At 35.1% G+C, this 17,209-nt stretch overlaps 2 protein-coding genes across 2 annotated transcripts in view; one reads left to right on the plus strand and one right to left on the minus strand.

The window, feature by feature from the left end:
- The first annotated feature begins 68 nt into the window (after window positions 1-68).
- On the plus strand, window positions 69-6,538 carry ephx1 (epoxide hydrolase 1, microsomal (xenobiotic)). The gene is made up of 9 exons (XM_056480693.1): window positions 69-173; window positions 1,049-1,242; window positions 1,333-1,513; window positions 1,999-2,217; window positions 2,324-2,453; window positions 3,900-4,114; window positions 4,289-4,397; window positions 4,585-4,707; window positions 5,658-6,538. The coding sequence occupies exons 2-9, from the start codon at window positions 1,060-1,062 to the stop codon at window positions 5,866-5,868; spliced, it is 1,371 nt and encodes a 456-aa protein (XP_056336668.1). The 5' UTR covers window positions 69-173; window positions 1,049-1,059; the 3' UTR covers window positions 5,869-6,538.
- Window positions 6,539-6,721: 183 nt separating this feature from the next.
- The window catches only part of slc5a6a (solute carrier family 5 member 6a), a 37,390-nt gene continuing 26,902 nt past the window's right edge, over window positions 6,722-17,209 (minus strand). Inside the window, exon 16 of the mRNA XM_056480691.1 lies at window positions 6,722-15,284. Within this exon, the coding sequence (XP_056336666.1) occupies window positions 15,123-15,284 (162 nt within the window). The 3' untranslated portion in view covers window positions 6,722-15,122. The remainder of the gene's footprint in view (window positions 15,285-17,209) is intronic.

Here is a 17,209-nt window from a genome sequence, read left to right on the forward strand (position 1 = left end):
AACAAAAATCCCCACTATGAAGTTACATAAAACGTAATCTGAGCTGCATTTTTATGTAATGAAAGGAGTCTGCGCAGCGACCTGTCTGACTGCATTTCCCGTGGTGCACTGGGCTCATGTTACTGCATCTTGCTGCAAAACGAACGCAGCATTTTATCTTGCTACTTATTGAGGTGAGTGGGCATATCTGGTGTTATGAATCATGGCGTTTTTGCTAGTTAACGTTAATTTGTTGATTAATAATGCTCTTCAGTCTAGTCGGTTAGTGTGTTGGTATTGATGTTGACAGCTCAGTTCGATCTCTACTTGTATAAATTGTCAACAACTCAAACTGATAGACAGCGACATTTAGTTAAGTCAAGTGTATTATGGTAAACTAAATGCTATTGCAAGTAACGCAAGTGTCTTAAGTGAGTTGTTTACAGCTGTTCCTGTTAATGACAGAAAAGTACAGTAGATACTACTACTAAGTTGTAGTTCAAAAGTTTGTAAATCCTAAAATGTACTAATGTTTGTTAAACAAGTAAGTCATGCTCACAAAGTCTGCATTTGTTTGATCAAAATACAGCAATAACGTGACTGCATATTAATAATTACATTTATATATGAATATATTTTAAATTTACATTTCTTTGATGAATAAAATGGTTGAATTTTGTGCATATCATCTGATCTCACTGTGCAAAAAGGCAAAATTCAAGATAAGTTTGTCACATGATATTTCTGTAAATAGTTCGTAATCAAAATGCCACACATTCTGAACTACCTATTATGGGGTATTTACTGTGCATTAGGAGTTGGACAGAGAACAGCTTTCTCATTCATTGGTCCTGCATTTGTTGTAACCACAGAGCTTTGTTCACCTTAATCCCAGTGTTGGGAATGTTGTGCAACAATAAACCTTTGCTCCATTTTCTAGCATGCATGCTTTTAAATCTTGTTGCCCAGTGGCTGAAAGGTTATATTAAAGCGATAGCCCATAAGCTACCTTTTGCCTTTTCACTTTAGGTTACTCCAAGAAGGTATAATACAATTTACTTCATTCCAGATCCATAAACCATGTACCTAGAGGTGGCAGTGGCATTGGTGCTCGGACTGGTGGTCGCTCTGATATTCCTAAAAAACAGAAAGACTGTCCTAAAAGTGCAGGATGGGTGGTGGGGTGTGGGAACCTGTCCCCAAGGACCAGAGGATGACAGTATCCGGCCATTTAAAGTTGAGACGACTCCTGAAGAGATTGAAGTAAATTAGAATCTCATTGCTAGAATAAAGCCTCACATAATTATTTCATAGTTCTTTGTTGTTAGAAATGCTGGTTTTTCTATTCTTTAGGATCTGCACCGTAGGCTAGATCAGACCCGCTCCTTTCCTTCACTTGAAGACAGCCAGTTTAACTACGGCTTTAACTCAAAATACCTTGAGAAGGTTGTGTCTTACTGGAAGAAGGAATTTAACTGGGGGAACCAATTGGATAAACTGAACAAATATCCTCATTTCAAAACTAAAATCGAAGGTGAGTCTTGACCATTACACAGCTGTAGTAAGATCCCAATGAAATGCTTAAAACATTAATCAGGATTCATCTTAAGTCAATTAATGTGAAAATTAGGCTTTTTTTCCCACAATTTAACCCTATTTTTGCATAATCATCCTGGAAATGTCTTCCAACATGATTGCAAAGTGATAAGTTATTGATTAATCACTTAGAATTACAACAAAACAAAGCAAAAACATATTAAACGCTGCAGTAACGGTCAAATTATAGACTACTATGATTTATATGATTATTACAATACCGTCTTTGCTAACTGATACTCAAATGAAACCATATTTTGTTTTCAGGCATTATTTGAACTTGATTACTTGTTGTATATGCTTGCCAATTAAGATTTTTATCTCTCATTTGGATCTTTTTCGACTTCTAGGGCCAGACAGTATGCATTATAGTACACAATAATAAAAATAATAATTATTATTGTTCTTTGTTTATCCTAAAAGGCATTGATATTCACTATGTTCACGTGAAACCGAAGAACCTGCCTGAGGGAACCCGCGCTGTACCACTGATGATGGTTCATGGATGGCCAGGCTCTTTTTATGAGTTTTACGGCATCATCCCCCTGCTCACGGAGCCATCTAGTCCAGATGACGTAACCTTTGAAGTCATTTGCCCCTCGATACCTGGTTACGGTTTTTCAGAAGCATCACATAAGAAAGGTAAAGAACAAACAACCCAGCCCAGCAGATCTCTTATTGTTTCAAGCACATATTGATTGGTGTGGTTTGTTAAAAAGCCAATATTGTCATCGTTTGTTTTGCACAGGTTTTGACACAGTATGTGCTGCTCATATATTCAATAAGCTGATGAAGCGGCTTGGATTCACCCAGTACTATGTTCAGGGAGGAGACTGGGGGTCCATGATTACCACTAATATGGCTCAGCTGGAGCCCAAGTATGTATAAATGCAGTGCTTTTTAACATTCTTTTAAAGCTCAACTTTGTCTTTGACAGTATTCAAGGTCATTATTTTTTAAGCTCATATAAACGTAAAGTAAAAATACTAAATTTACAGTATAAGAGAAAAAAAATGTGAAGTAGTGCATTTAAAATAACATTTATGTGTGAATATATATTTTAAAATCTGAATATATTTGTGAATATATATTAGTCAAATTCCTTTGATGAATTAAATGGTTGAATTCCATACATTTCTACTATTTTTTTGTTTTAAATTATTTTTAATATTACTTTTCCATTCATCTTTGTATGTATCTTTTATTGCTGCACATTTTATGTCTGTAAAGTGTCTTGAGATGCTACTTTTAAAAGCACTACATATGAGTAAAGTTTATTATTATTATTATTATTATATTATCTTGCTGTGCAAAAAGGCAAAATGCACTTAAAGCTGACATGAAACGTAAGTAAAAAAGGATCAATCATTTTACCTACCTATATGTATATCAGTGTAAAAATGGCTCCTCAACCAGAAAATAGAATCGTGCAGAACTTGATTTTGATTGGATGCATGAATTGTATGGTTTTTTTTTTTGTTACAGTGATGTCATATGAGTGATCGGTTGCCCTGTTCATATGCCAATAAACCCATGCCAAAGAAAATTATTTTGATTAAAAATGATGAGGCACATTAATAATGATTTATTTATATATACATACATACATACATACATACATACATATACAGTTGAAGTTAGAACTATTAGGCCCCCTTTGAATTTTGTTTTTCTTTTTTAAATATTTCCCAAATGATATTTAACAGAGCAAGGACATTTTCACAGTATGTCTGATAATATTTTTTTTCTTCTGGTGTAAGTGTCTTATTTGTTTTATTTCGGCTAGAATAAAAGAAGTTTAAAATTTTTTTAAAACCATTTTAAGGTCAAAATTATTAGCCCCTTTAAGCAATTTTTTTTTCAATAGTCTACAGAACAAACCATCGTTATAAAATAACTTGCCTAACTACCCTAACCTGCCTAGTTAACCTAATTAACCTAGTTAAGCCTTTAAATGTCACTGTACGCTGTATAAATGTGTCTTGAAAAATATATAGTTAAATCTTATTTACTGTCATGGCAAAGATAAAATAAATCAGTTATTAGAAATGAGTTATTAAAACTATTATGTTTAGAAATGTGTTAAAAAAAATATCTCCGTTAAACAGAAATTGGACAAAAAATAAGTGGGGCTAATAATTCTGACTTAAAAGCATACATGTAATTTATTATATTCAATTATTATATAGATTTTGTCTTAATGACATCAATAAATTGTTTAAACTTTAATTTGGGGTGAATTAACCATTTAAAAAAGTTGAATTAACAAAACATATTTTGGAAAAAGTAAAGTGTTTTTGTTGTTCACTTGATTTTCTCCTCAGTGCTGTAAAAGGTCTCCACATTAACTTCGCTCCCCCTGCACAAGGAAGTCTTCTTATGGGCTTATCTTTAATTTTTGGCCGACGATTCCCCAAACTCTTTGGCTTCACTGAACATGATGTGAAACGTCTATTCCCCTGCATGAACAATCTTGTAGTGGATGCTTTGAGGGAGACTGGATACATGCACATACAGGCCACTAAACCTGACACTGCAGGTCAGAAATATTCACAGTTTTATATATATATATATATATATATATATATATATATATATATATATATATATATATATATATATTAAAGACCATCCTTTGTTGTTCATGTCTATAGAGTATGCTTTATGCAAACTCTTGTGATGTTGGTCAATTGGATTATATTGTATTGCACAGGCCGTGGCTTGAATGACTCCCCTGTTGGTTTGGCTGCTTACATTTTGGAGAAATTTTCAACCTGGACCGACCCTGAATTTAAGAAGCTTGAGGACGGTGGACTGGAGAGGTATACATATTGTTCTAGTAAAAAACATCAGTTTACTCCAAAATGAAAAAATTCTGATTTCAAGTTACCATCAAGTTCAAGTTGAGTGTTTTTGTCATTTTTATTTTGGAGTACATTAACCATTTACACTTTATTGTAGGTCAATTAAACCTGTGTGGTTAAAAACATCTCTTGGTTTCCCCAACAGGAAGTTTTCTCTTGATGATCTTCTGACAAATGTGATGATCTACTGGACTTCTGGGTGCATTATATCCTCCATGCGTTTCTACAAGGAGAACTTTGGCAAAGGCCTAAACCAGCCTCATGCAAAGTAAGAGAACTATAGGCTTGTAACGAAATTTGTAATTCAGTACAAGCCAATATAGTGTTCCCAGAATTATTTGAACACAGAAACTGATCTGCAATGTAAATGCTAAATACATACATGCATACAATCTGGGGTTTAGTAAGATTGCACATTGTTTTTTTTAAATAGGTTTCTTATGCTCAACCAACGCTGGATTTATTTTCTTAAAATATAGTAATAAGAACAGTAATATTGTGTAAAATATTAATTTAACTTAATATTAACTTAATTTAAAATATTAACTTAAAAGAATGATTTGGTTTATTCAAATCATTTATTCATTCAGTGACAGGATGTATTCAGTGATAATGTATTCATTCAGATATTACTCTAAATTTCTAGTTTATTGACCAATTAATATTCTATATCAAAATGTAAGGTTTTTACCTCAAAATAAAAGCTGTCCATATTTCCTCACCCCCACATTGTTCTAAATCCATAAGAAATGTATTTTTGGAACACAAATAATGATATATGCAATCAAATCAGAGATTTTTGTCCCTCCATTGAAAGGCTGTTCACTAAGAAACTTTCACAAATAGATAAAGAAATATAAATCTAGGAGTTAGCTGGTTTAATCCAAGTCAATTGGTGTGGTACAATCACTAAGATAAACGGATCTCAATGAGGCTTTTTTAAAAAGTTTTTTTTTTTTTTTTTAATTTTTTTTTTTTATTGGTTTGGTACAATTTAAGGGTGAGTAAATGATGGAAGATTCTTCATTTTGGGGTTAACTAATCTTTTAATATATGAGAAAATGTTTTTGTGATATTTTCTAGATTTATTTTGATCAGATTGACTTAAATAATTTGAAATAGTCTCTAAATCAAAGTTTTCTTGCTCAGTCAATTCCATGTAGAAAGCACAAGGCCAGATCGTCTCATTATCCTCCTATGTCTCTTTTCACCCAATAGGCTTCCAGTTCACGTTCCGACAGGTGTGGCTTCTTTCCCCAATGAGCTTTTGCACACCCCAAAACTGTGGGTAACAGACAAATACCGTAATCTCAAGTCTTACACACCCATTGCTCGTGGAGGCCATTTTGCAGCTATGGAGGAGCCGCAGTTACTGGCTGAGGATGTGCAGAACTTTGTCAAGATCGTAGAGAACAGGAAGCGAAAATGAGCAATTCTAATTCATACTCATGGGACTCTTATGAACGCATCTAAACAGTGATTACCATGTAGGAAAAACACAATCCTCACACTACAAGTATATAATCAGTTTTGTTTATATGAAATGCATTTGCACTGCTAGCAATATATTACCAATTGTGCCTTAAAGGGATAGTTCACCCTTCAAAAATGTTTTAAATTGGCATCATTTTCCCTCTCCACATGTTCCTAACCTCATACAGGTTCTTTCATCTGCTGAAAACACGAAACAAGATATTCTGAAGTTAACCAAATTCATTGCTTCCATAGTAAGCCAATTGGGACCAACAATGATTTTGGTTAACTTTACTATGGAAGTCAATGGGGATCGTCAAATCTTGGACACCAACGTATCTTTTGATTTTGTTCAAAAGAAGATATTTTGAAAAATGTTGGTGACCAAAAGTTGACTGTCCCCATTGACTTCCATAGTAAGCCAATAGCAACTTTGGAAAAACTTAAGTGTAAATAAATGATGACAGAAATGTCATTTTTGTGTGAACTGTCCCTTTAAGAGTAACTGCGCTTTACATGATTATAAGTTGGCAGACGCTTGCTTGTGAAATATTTCAGAGTGATTTGATGCTGATGTGTTCAAATGGGATCGATACAGTTCTGATATTAAACATTATGAAAATGTATACCTTGGAGTATCCTTTAACCCTTAAACGTCCACTCTAAAAACACAATTTTGACCAATTTCTTTGGTTAAATTGTGTTCCTTATTTGACATCACTTTTATTATTTTTAATGACAATACCAATAAAATGGTTAATAAAGCACCTCTATGTGGCAATAACTGAAATCACCAACAACAAAAAACCACCCAGGAACACATTTTTATTGTTATCAAGACAAATTTTATATCACTTTCTCATTACAAACAATTCATCAAGAGGAAAAATGAGTGTTCATGATTGGAAATAATGCCCACAAGAGTGGCTAAATGCATCGCTTCCTCGATTCTGTGTTCATCTACAGTACATAAATAAAAGGTATCATCGCTATAGACGCTCTGCAGGCCAACGCAACTGCCTCTTTTTCCACATAATAAAGGAAAGTTCCAGGCGAGAACTTTCACGACCAATCAAATAAAGAGACACTATAAGTGAAGGCACGACCAAAGTAATGAAGCTGGTCAGACTCCATTGCTTATGGCTTTCTGGAATGCATCTTTGGAGGAAATCAAAAACAGTTAATATCTCTATAAAAAAATAAATATTCTCATAATATTTATACAAAGGTAAATATTATGTATCCAAATATTTATTTTGCACTAACAAGAGTTGCGCTTTCCGTATAAAATGAAGATTAAAAAAATGCCATAAAAATTATTCTCACAGTAGAACTCAGCATTTTTTTTTTGTTTGTTTTGCTTCTCACCTAAGATGGATTCTCTTAGGTTTACACAGTTTTCGATTGTAGGACAGCATAGTTCATGATCATTCCCTGCTTGTGCTTAACATTTTGATTTACTGTGTGCTTTTGATTTGTTCCTTCTTTCATCGCTCGTATGGGAAACGCGGTCTGAATTAAGACAATCCGACAGGTCATCAGTGGAACAATACAGAAAGGATATTCAGTCATTGAACGCAAGTGCTGGATACTATTAAAAGTTCATGTGGTTTAAAGCATTTTCACACATAAATTCAAGTAATTTCAGGTATGACGGGTGACAGAGGCAACTCTACATGCGATTGATCCACATGTAATCATGACAGAAAATTAACACAATACAAAAAAAATTAGAATCAAGCTACGCTGTAAAAATATCTGTAAATTAGCAGTTTTCTGTATTTTGTGATTCATGTTTTTTTTTTTTTCTCACTTTATGCTTTTGGATTGCATTATGGGATCTTGATCTTTCTTCCTACAACTTTTAACCTTGAAAAGTTCAAAAAAGTGACTTTTTAATCGTTTAAAGTGATCTATTGTCTGGGTTGGTGTATAATACGCTACAAAAACCTTGTAATACACTACCAGGGCATTTTTTGACTTATTTTTAGGGACCGAGCACTGGAACGGTGCCTAAGCCCTATTGGAATTGCTCCGTTTCTTATTTTTCATCATCTTTTTTTTCTGGGTCTAAACATGTCCGAAAACTCTGTTTGTGGCAAAAATGTATTTCTATTATAAGTTTCGGAAGTGAGTGTGGCAAAATGACTCGACAGCGCCACCTATGCACTTTTGACGGAGCTACAATTTACGCACAAATACAAAAATTGGCACACACGTCAAACATGCCAATACCTACAAAAAAAGTCCCTTGGAGCGAAATCTCAAGCCCAACAGGAAGTTGGATATTTTTAAAAGTGTCATTTCCAGGCATTGTACTTTAATGAACCCCTCCTGGGGGTTTTATCAGATCAACACCAAAATTAGGTATCGTCATCTAAAGGCCTTGACAATGTAAAATTATGAAGATCTAGAGTTTTCGTCGAAGGGCTTGTCTGTGTCGGCCTCAAAAACTTTAAATCGCCACAAAACAGGAAGTTGTTATAACTCAGGCATGCAATGTTCGATCTGCCTTAAAATCCACATGGTTGATAACAGTACTACCCTAAACACCTTTACATGCCAATATCCAGTTACAATTATAGTGCCACCTGGTGGAAACAAGTCATGACGTTTTACCCTGTAACAAACTCCTACAAATGTTATGAGATCGAATTCAAGTTTTGTCAGTATAATCCAAAGGCCTTTGTGATGTGATATTGTGAAGATCTAGAGTTTTCGTTGAAAGGCATGTCCGTGGCGGACTGACAAAGTTCAGTGCATCGCCATGGAGGAGGAAGTACTTATAACTCAGCCAAACAATGTCTGATCTGCCTGTAAATTCCCAGATTCTATAAGATTCTTCTCCTGAAGACATTTACATGCCAATACTGAGTTACAGTCATAGCGCCACCTGCTGACAGGAGGAAGTTTGGCATAAATCAGATTTTTCAGGTTTTTTTTTTTTTTATCAACTAAAATTAGTATTGTCCACTGTTCTCTGTCATCCTAAGGCCAGGTGGTGAGCCCATGTGCGAGATCCCTTTCATCGCTGCTTGCTGCTTTCAATTTCTCTATAGTATTTCTTATACATTATAGTATTTCAAACTACTAAAATGTCAATGTCACTTTGTTAAACTGTATTTTTGAATTTTCAGCATTAAAAGTTGACAGAACAGAGATAAAACTCCCATAATGCAGTTTACAACCGTAAATAAACTGAAAAGACTTGTAAATCACTAACTACGAACTCTGTTAATTAACAGATATTTTTATAGTGTATGTATGCACTTTACAATAAAGGGATGATCTCCACTGGACTCTTTGATTGGAATGCTCGAGTTGCAAAATAAAAATTTAAAATAAATCAAGAGTAATCTTTTTTAAAATAATTTTTATACCTAAAATAAATGTCATAATCTAACAGATTGAACTGGATGGATTAAATGAGTGCTGTTGTTGGTTAAAGTATGACTGCACATTAAAACGCATATCTGTCGATCTGAACTAACGAATGTTGTTTTGCATCTAATACTGTTAGGTCTAAAAATGCATAATCGGTTTCTGTCAGTATATGAAGCTCAGATAAAACTCACACACTACTAATAGCAAAGAATTGCACTGGTGTGTTGAAATGCATTTAAAAATAAGTTCATCTTGAAATGGCATCTTAAAATAAGCTGGAAGATGGAGCGTAATGGAATGAAGGATGAGTGTAAGGTGTAGGAGTTCAAGTTGTTTCTTGCATTTAAAAGAAAAACAATCAGCAATAACTTTTTTCTCACAATTTTGTTCATTAACTACTCCATTAGTCTATATTAAAGGCTCCATTAGTTAATATTAGTTAAATTTAACTAAATACATCTACAAAAGCCTTTATTACTGTATGTGATGTTAATTTCATAGTTTATGCCTAATAAAGCATTCAAATCAAAATTCATAATCGTTTTATTAAACTGAGTTAGTAACTAATAAGATTCAGTTTCAGTAACTTTAGCTTACACAACTATAACATGGCTATTTCTGGCTGTTGATTTTAATGCAATGATGTTTACTAAAGAGACTAAAGTGTTTCCTATTGTAATTTGATTTGTTTCAAACATTTGTTCACTCTGAACATGTTGTTTATACAATAGAGCAATACTCAAATTATTAATACCCTAATGTTATTATATCTGTTAAACTAATCTTTTTGCAGTGATTTCCCACAGACTTTAAATAGAGCATGTGATGAACATAAATCCACATACTGTAGCATGATTCTTTGGAGACAAATGTAAAACTAAATCCTGTCACAATGCAGGCCAAGATGAAACACCCACAATAAACAAACAAACCTTCAATGGATGAAAGACTACAACAAATTCCTGCCCCAGAGCGCATAACCTGAAAAGATAACCCACTGTCTGCTTCTGAGATTGTGACAAGTTCAGGGAAAGCTTTCAATTTCCTTCATAGGCACAATACAACAACTACAAATGGTATGGCTTAGAGTAGACTGAGGTGTGAATTTGGACTAGACAGCAAAGCACAGAAAAAAAAACGCCACTATAACACCAATAAAACGAATCAAACTATATGAGAAAACAAGTGCAACCATGTCATATGCTAATACTAAGAATTATGATCAGTAACTCACAATGAGGTTTCAATTCTATGCAGGTTGTGTTCCTAGTACTCTTAATACTATAACACGCATCTTACTTCTATATCTAGAAGATCAAATAAGATATAGAGAACTTTTAAAAAAGCTACATCGTATAATATACGGGATATATTAATATAATAACCAGTACTGGGTAAAGTAACTTTCAAAAGTAATACAATACAATCTTAAGTCACCTTTTTTTAAAAAACTAACTAAATGTGTTACTTTTTAAGGAAAGTAATGTGAATGTCTGTGTTATTTTTTATATTTTGCATGTGTTGAATAATTAAAAACAATAAAATAAAGATTTAGATAAGCTTAATGGGACAGTTCACCCAAAAATTCTCACCCTCAAGTGGTTCTAAAACTTTACAACTTTCTTTCTTCTGTTGAACACTAAAGAAGATATTTTGAAGAATGCTGAAAACCTGTAACTACTGACTTCTATAGTAGGAAAAACAAACACCATGGAAGTCAATGGTAATCGGTTTCCAACTTTTTTCAAAATATCTTCTGTCTTGAACTGTAGAAAGAAACTCAAAGGTTTAAAGGGCGAATAAATTATGACAGAATTCTCTTTTTTTCTTCTTTTTTTGGGTGAACTATGACTTAGAGCTGCACGATATTGGAAAATTCAATCATTGTGATATTTTGTTATTCTGCAATACTGTGCATTCGGAAAGTATTCAAAGGGCTTCACTTTTTCCAAATTTTTTTTATGTTACAGCTATATTTCAAAAATGGATTAAATTAATTTATTTCCTCACAATTCTACACACAATAGCCCATAATGACAATGTGAAAAAAGAGTTTCTGAAATTGTTGCAAATTTATTAAAAATAAAAAACCTGAAAAATCATATGTACAAAAGTATTCACAGCCTTTGCTCAATACTTTGTTGATGCATCTTTGGCAGCAATTACAGCCTCAAGTCTTTTTGAAAATGATGGCACATGCTTGGCACACCCGTCTTTGGGAATTTTTGCCCATTCCTCTTTGCTCAAGCTCTATCAGGTTGGATGGGAAGCGACTGTGTGCAGCCAATGTTCAGTGGGATTTAAGTCTGGGCTCTGGCTGGGCCACTCAAGGACATTCAGGACGTTGTTTTGAAGCCACTCCATTAATATTTTGGGGGTGTGCTTTGGGTCTTTGTCCTGCTGGAAGATGAACCATCCAGTCGGAGGTCAAGAGCACTCTGAAGCAGGTTTTCATTCAGGATGTCTCTGTACATTGCTGCATTCATCTTTCCCTCTATCCTGACTAGTCCTCCAGTTCCTGCTGCAGAAAAACATCCTCACAGCATGATGCTGCCACCACCATGCTTCACTTTAGGGGCGGTATTAGCCTGGTGATGAGCTGTGCCTGGTTTTCTCCAAACGTAACACCCGGCATTCACTCTAAAGAGTTAAATTTTAGCCTCCTCAGACCAGAGAATTTTTTATTTATTATGGTCTGAGAGTCCTTCAGATGCTTTTTGGCAAGTTCCAGGTGGGAAGTGGCTTCCGTCTGGCCACTCTACCATACAGGCCTGATTGGTGGATTGCTGCACAGATGGTTGTCTTTCTGTAAGGTTCTCCTCTCTCCACAGAACAACACTGGAGCTCAGACAGAGTGACCATCGGGTTATTGATCACCTCGCTGACTAAGGCCCTTCTCCCCCGATCACTCAGTTCAGAAGGCCGGCCAGCTCTAAGAAGAGTCCTTCTGGTTCCAAACATATTCCACTTACGGATGATGGAGGCCACTGTGCTCATTGGAACTTTCAGAGCAGGAGACATTTTTCTGTAACCTTCCCCAACCTTGTGCCTCAAGACAATCCTGTCTCGGAGGTCTACAGAGAATTCCTTTGTCTTCTTGCTTGGTTTGTGCTTTGACATGCACTGTCAACCCAGGAACCTTATATAGACAGGTGTACACCTTTTAAAATCATGTCCAATCAACTGAATTTACCACAGGTGAACTCCAATTAAGCTGCTGTAACATCTCAAGAATGATCAGTAGAAACTGAATGTACCTGAGCTCAATTTAGAGCTTCATGGCAAAGGCTGTGAATACTTATGTTCATGTGATTTTTCAGGTTTTTTATTTTGAATAAATTTGCAACAATTAAAAAAATTTTTTTTAAGGAAATAAATGAATTTAATCTATTTCGGAATAAGACTGTTTACATAAAAAAGTGGAAAAAGTGAAGCGCTATGAATACTTTCCTGATGCACTGTAAATATTGCAATATGGATTCAGCAGATGATTTGAATTATTGCAAATAATCACATTGCGATATCGATGCTGAAACAATATATTGTGTAGCTACTATCCCTTTAAGATTGTAATATATCACTTTTTTTTTTTTTTTTTTTTTTACCCAACACTGATAACCATTTATACCAAGATAAAATCTAGGCTAATTGAAACTTTTTTTGCAATGCTAAAGTATAGTTAGCCAAGCTCTCGCACTGCAAAGCATTATGGGAATTCAATAGTGAGGAGTCCAGATGCTTAAAACCCATCATAGCCATGCTCTGTATGGGTTATAGACTATGAAACGCCAGACTAAAGTAAAAATCAAAAACTACATCATACATTCATGTGAGGAGGCACTTGTCACAAACGAATGGGCTTCAATGAGGGAACTACAGATTCTACATGCATTCCAGTAATTGAATCTATCACGATATGGCACTTTTTTATACTGCGGAGATCACGGTGGACGTTTACTACATTTTACATTTGAAGTACTAGCAATTCTTCATTCACTGTAAACTTGGTTTAGGGAACAAACATATTGACTGTAGTGTTTTTTCGAAGGCAAACAGAATGGAAAGGCTCATGGTAGTGAACTTTGGACGAAACAAAAGCTTTGGGAGAGAAAACCCCAAAATTATGACATCGAATGAAAACGATTTGTGCAAATCGTGGTCTTTAGAGTGACAAACCATCCAGCTTAACCTTTCATTCCATGTATGTACATATATTTATCAGTGTAATTAATCTTAAGGGGATAATTTAGTCCCAAAAATAAAAATAGCTGTCAATTTACTTATCCTCAAACTATCCAAGATGTAGGTGACTTTTTTATTCAGTAGAACATTAACCCTTGTGTGTCAAATGTAACAAAATTAAGTCCATAGAGGACAGAAACAGCCAAAAAAAGATAAATTAAAGTATCATATTTTAATGTGTTTTACACACTCACTGATATATACTTCCATATATTCAAGCATCAGACCTGATGATAACTACCAACAAATCATTGGATTTAACATTGTTTAACTTTTTAAATCACAGCTTACATAATGCTAGTTCTCTTGTTGCTGCTTTATTAAAACAAATATATATTAAATTTAATCAAATAAATTAATTTCTAAATGCTGAAAGCCTAAGCTGATATTTTTGGATTTATAGACCATGTCCACACCTACACAGGTATTTTTTAAACCGTTTCCCCGATTTGTTTTTAAAGAAATCTCAATCCACATGACAATGCAAAAATGCACTGAGATGCATGTTAAGGGCACGCCAAACCAACAGGTGGAGTTAAAGACATTTTTATGCTGAGTTCACACCCTTAAGTATTTTTCATTAAGTATATTTTAGATGTAAACTGCATACAAGTCAATGCAAACATAAGAACAGAGGCGGATTACTGTCCCAAGGTTGAACAATACAGTACGAAATACGTGTGCAGAATTTGCCTCATTCGCTGCTTCTACGTTTGGTGTGATCTCAGCCGTGTTAGACAATTAGAAAGGAGAAAACAGTGTGCACGAAGACGTCATGGGGTGAAAACCACACAACCACACTGTGCAGAGTTTCAGAAAATCTGGCTGAAGTTTTCAGAACGTTTTGGTTTCAGTCACCCCAATACTCCTTTTCGTGTGGACAAATAGAAAACCACATTAAAAAAAAGTGTGATTTTGAAAATACCTGTGTTTGTGTGGACAAGGCCTTAGAGTCTTGTATAAGCCAATTTTCAAATATTTAGTTTTGATGCATTATCTCAAAATTGACAAAAAAAATACAAAAGCTCTGATATTGATAGCAATATGTACAAATAATAATTATGATGACATCATTTTAATTAATTAACAAGGGTTAAAGAAGATTGTAATTGTTTTTTTTAACTCAAAGTTCCATTGGCTATTGACTAAATATGAATCACCTAGGACCACGATTTTAGCTAAAAATCTTCTTTAAATGTTCTACCGAGGAAGTAGAAGAAAAAAATCACCTACACCTTAGATGAGCAAACGATTTTCTTAAGATTCAATTTTAGGACGAGTAAACGAAAGTATTTAGTTGATCTCTTGCACGAGTTCATTCAACAGAATCTCAAATACGATAAAACTTCTATCAAACAGACCACTGGCATCATGAAGCAGCACATATAAACAAGACAACCCCCAAACCTCCATCACTGGCAGTTCAGGGCACATCGTACCAATATTGCAGATACAAACCACAGCTTATGGATCAATTCCAGAGGAGGGAACGGTGAGGTCGTACATTTACACCATTTTGGCATTGGAACTGACATTTTCCTCCTAAAGCCTGTAGGAGATTGAGTTACCCTTGAACTGTCGTTGTCACAAGGCTGTTTCTTGTAGAGTATGGGCGAGGTTACAAGTCGGTTGGGCAGTTATCCGTTCTCCTTCCTCTTCCCTGAGTTTGTCTTCCTCTTTAGTGCAGGCTACACCATTGCTCTCTTTCTGGGCCATCTGGTAAGGCTGTCGGTCCAGATCTTTGGACTAAAGCATAAATAGAAGTATATACACAACCATGAAAGGGATAGAGCACCCAAAAATGAACATTTCCTCACTATTTACTCCCCTCAAGTAGTTCCAAACCTTTATAGAGTATCTTTGTTCTGTTAAACACAAAAAAAAGATATTTTGAAGAATGTCAGAAACCGGTAACCATTGAGTTCCATAGTAAGACAAAACAAATACTATGGAAGTCAATGGTTACAGATTTTCAACATTTTCAAAATATCTTTGTTTGCGTTCAACAGAAGACAGAATGTCAAACAGGTTTGTGACAAGTGTGGCATGAGTGAATGATCAGTTTTAAATTGCACTGTCCCTTTAATCCCAAATTTTTTCTTGCAATTTCAGTACTTGCATTTTAATCCTTAGACCTCCCTAACACAAAACATCATGCTTCCTTTGATATAATGTTGATTTCAAGAGTTCACACAGATATTGCTCGATGCTATTAGCAGGTTTGGCATGCTGTCCTGGGAGAGAACCCTGAGCTCGGAGATAATTGAGCCCAGGGCTCCCGCCTGGTCAATAGAGCATGTAAGGGGAGTACGAGATCAGGTGGTTCTCGAGAGCTCCCCATGGTAAAGGAGGAAAGGGGGAGAAGGGGTGGATGGGGGGTTTCTTCAGAAACGAATATAAGGGAGTGATTATGGCTAGGCTACTTATAGTGAGTGTGGAATAATCTGATTGGCTAGCTAATGATTGTAGATGAAAGACCAGCTGCAGTCGATCATATCACGTGCTCCTCTCAAAATTCGTTTGTGAAACTTCACTTAAATGTTTTATACTTGTTTTCAACAGTGACTGGTGGAAAAACTAAGAATCGAGTTTCAGTTCAATCGATTTCATTTGAGACAATAGCTATGTTAATATCAAAAGACGTGAATTAGACTGATGTGCGTAACAGGAACATTACATAAAACATTTGCGAATAAAGCACAGTTTCCATCCAATGAGTCAAAGGGAACAGAATCGTCACTTCCTGATAAACTGGAAGCAAATATCAAACAGAAAAATAGAATTTGCCACAGGAAAAGCAAATGTGGGCTCTTTTGTTATATAAAAATTGCTTGTGCCTCAGAAGATATAGACAAAACACAACGAGTCCACAGGAGCTTTTGAGGTGTAAGACTAGATAATAATATGACAGGAGGTAATGATGTGCATTTTAGAATGACCAAAAGAATATTCATTCATTCATTTATTTTCCTTTGGCTTAGTACCTTATTTATCAGGGGTTGCCACAGTGGAATATACTGCCTACTATTCCAGCAAATGCTTTAGGCAGCAGATGCCCTTCCAGCTGCAACCCACTACTGGGAAACACCCACATATTCTCGCATTCACACATACTCATACACTACAGTCAATTTTTATTTACCCAATTCACTTACACTACATGTCGTGAACATGGGGAAAACATGCGAACTGAACTGGCCCAGCCAGGACTCCAGCGACCTTCTTGCTGTGAGGCGACAGTGCTAACCACTGAGCCACCGTGCCCCCCACTTCAGATATTTTACAATATGGTTGTTCCGCTTGTTTGTCCATTAATTTCATCCCATCGCAGCATTTTTGTTATCACATTATCTTGTAATAAAACAATATTATTTTTACATTATTTTTAATGTGCATGCTGGAATTTATTCAGTAAATGTGTTTCCATTGTAGTTTATGCGCAGTTTCTTATTGAATAAAAAGTTTTTTACTAGACTGTGTGTATAAGTTTTAGCACATCTTGGCGTTTCCTTGACGCAGTTTTTATGCAATATTCCAAAACGCACATAAAAACAGGTGGAAGGAAACATAGCTAATGTGTTGTTCTACTGATCAGAATTAAGTTAAATTTATTCCTCTGAGACTTTTCCTAGATGTGCAAGCAGTGAGTAGGTAAACTGATCTGATCAGGT

The sequence above is a fragment of the Danio aesculapii genome, chromosome 20 (assembly GCF_903798145.1).
Source record: "Danio aesculapii chromosome 20, fDanAes4.1, whole genome shotgun sequence".
Taxonomy (NCBI): domain Eukaryota; kingdom Metazoa; phylum Chordata; class Actinopteri; order Cypriniformes; family Danionidae; genus Danio; species Danio aesculapii.

Bases quoted from the DNA above. Each gene is read 5' to 3' on its own strand.
- ephx1 (XM_056480693.1), top strand. From the start codon at position 1,060: ATGTACCTAGAGGTGGCAGTGGCATTGGTGCTCGGACTGGTGGTCGCT. The intron at 1,243-1,332 runs GTAAATTAGAAT...TCTATTCTTTAG, and splicing joins CGACTCCTGAAGAGATTGAA to GATCTGCACCGTAGGCTAGA. The intron at 2,218-2,323 runs GTAAAGAACAAA...TGTTTTGCACAG, and splicing joins AGAAGCATCACATAAGAAAG to GTTTTGACACAGTATGTGCT.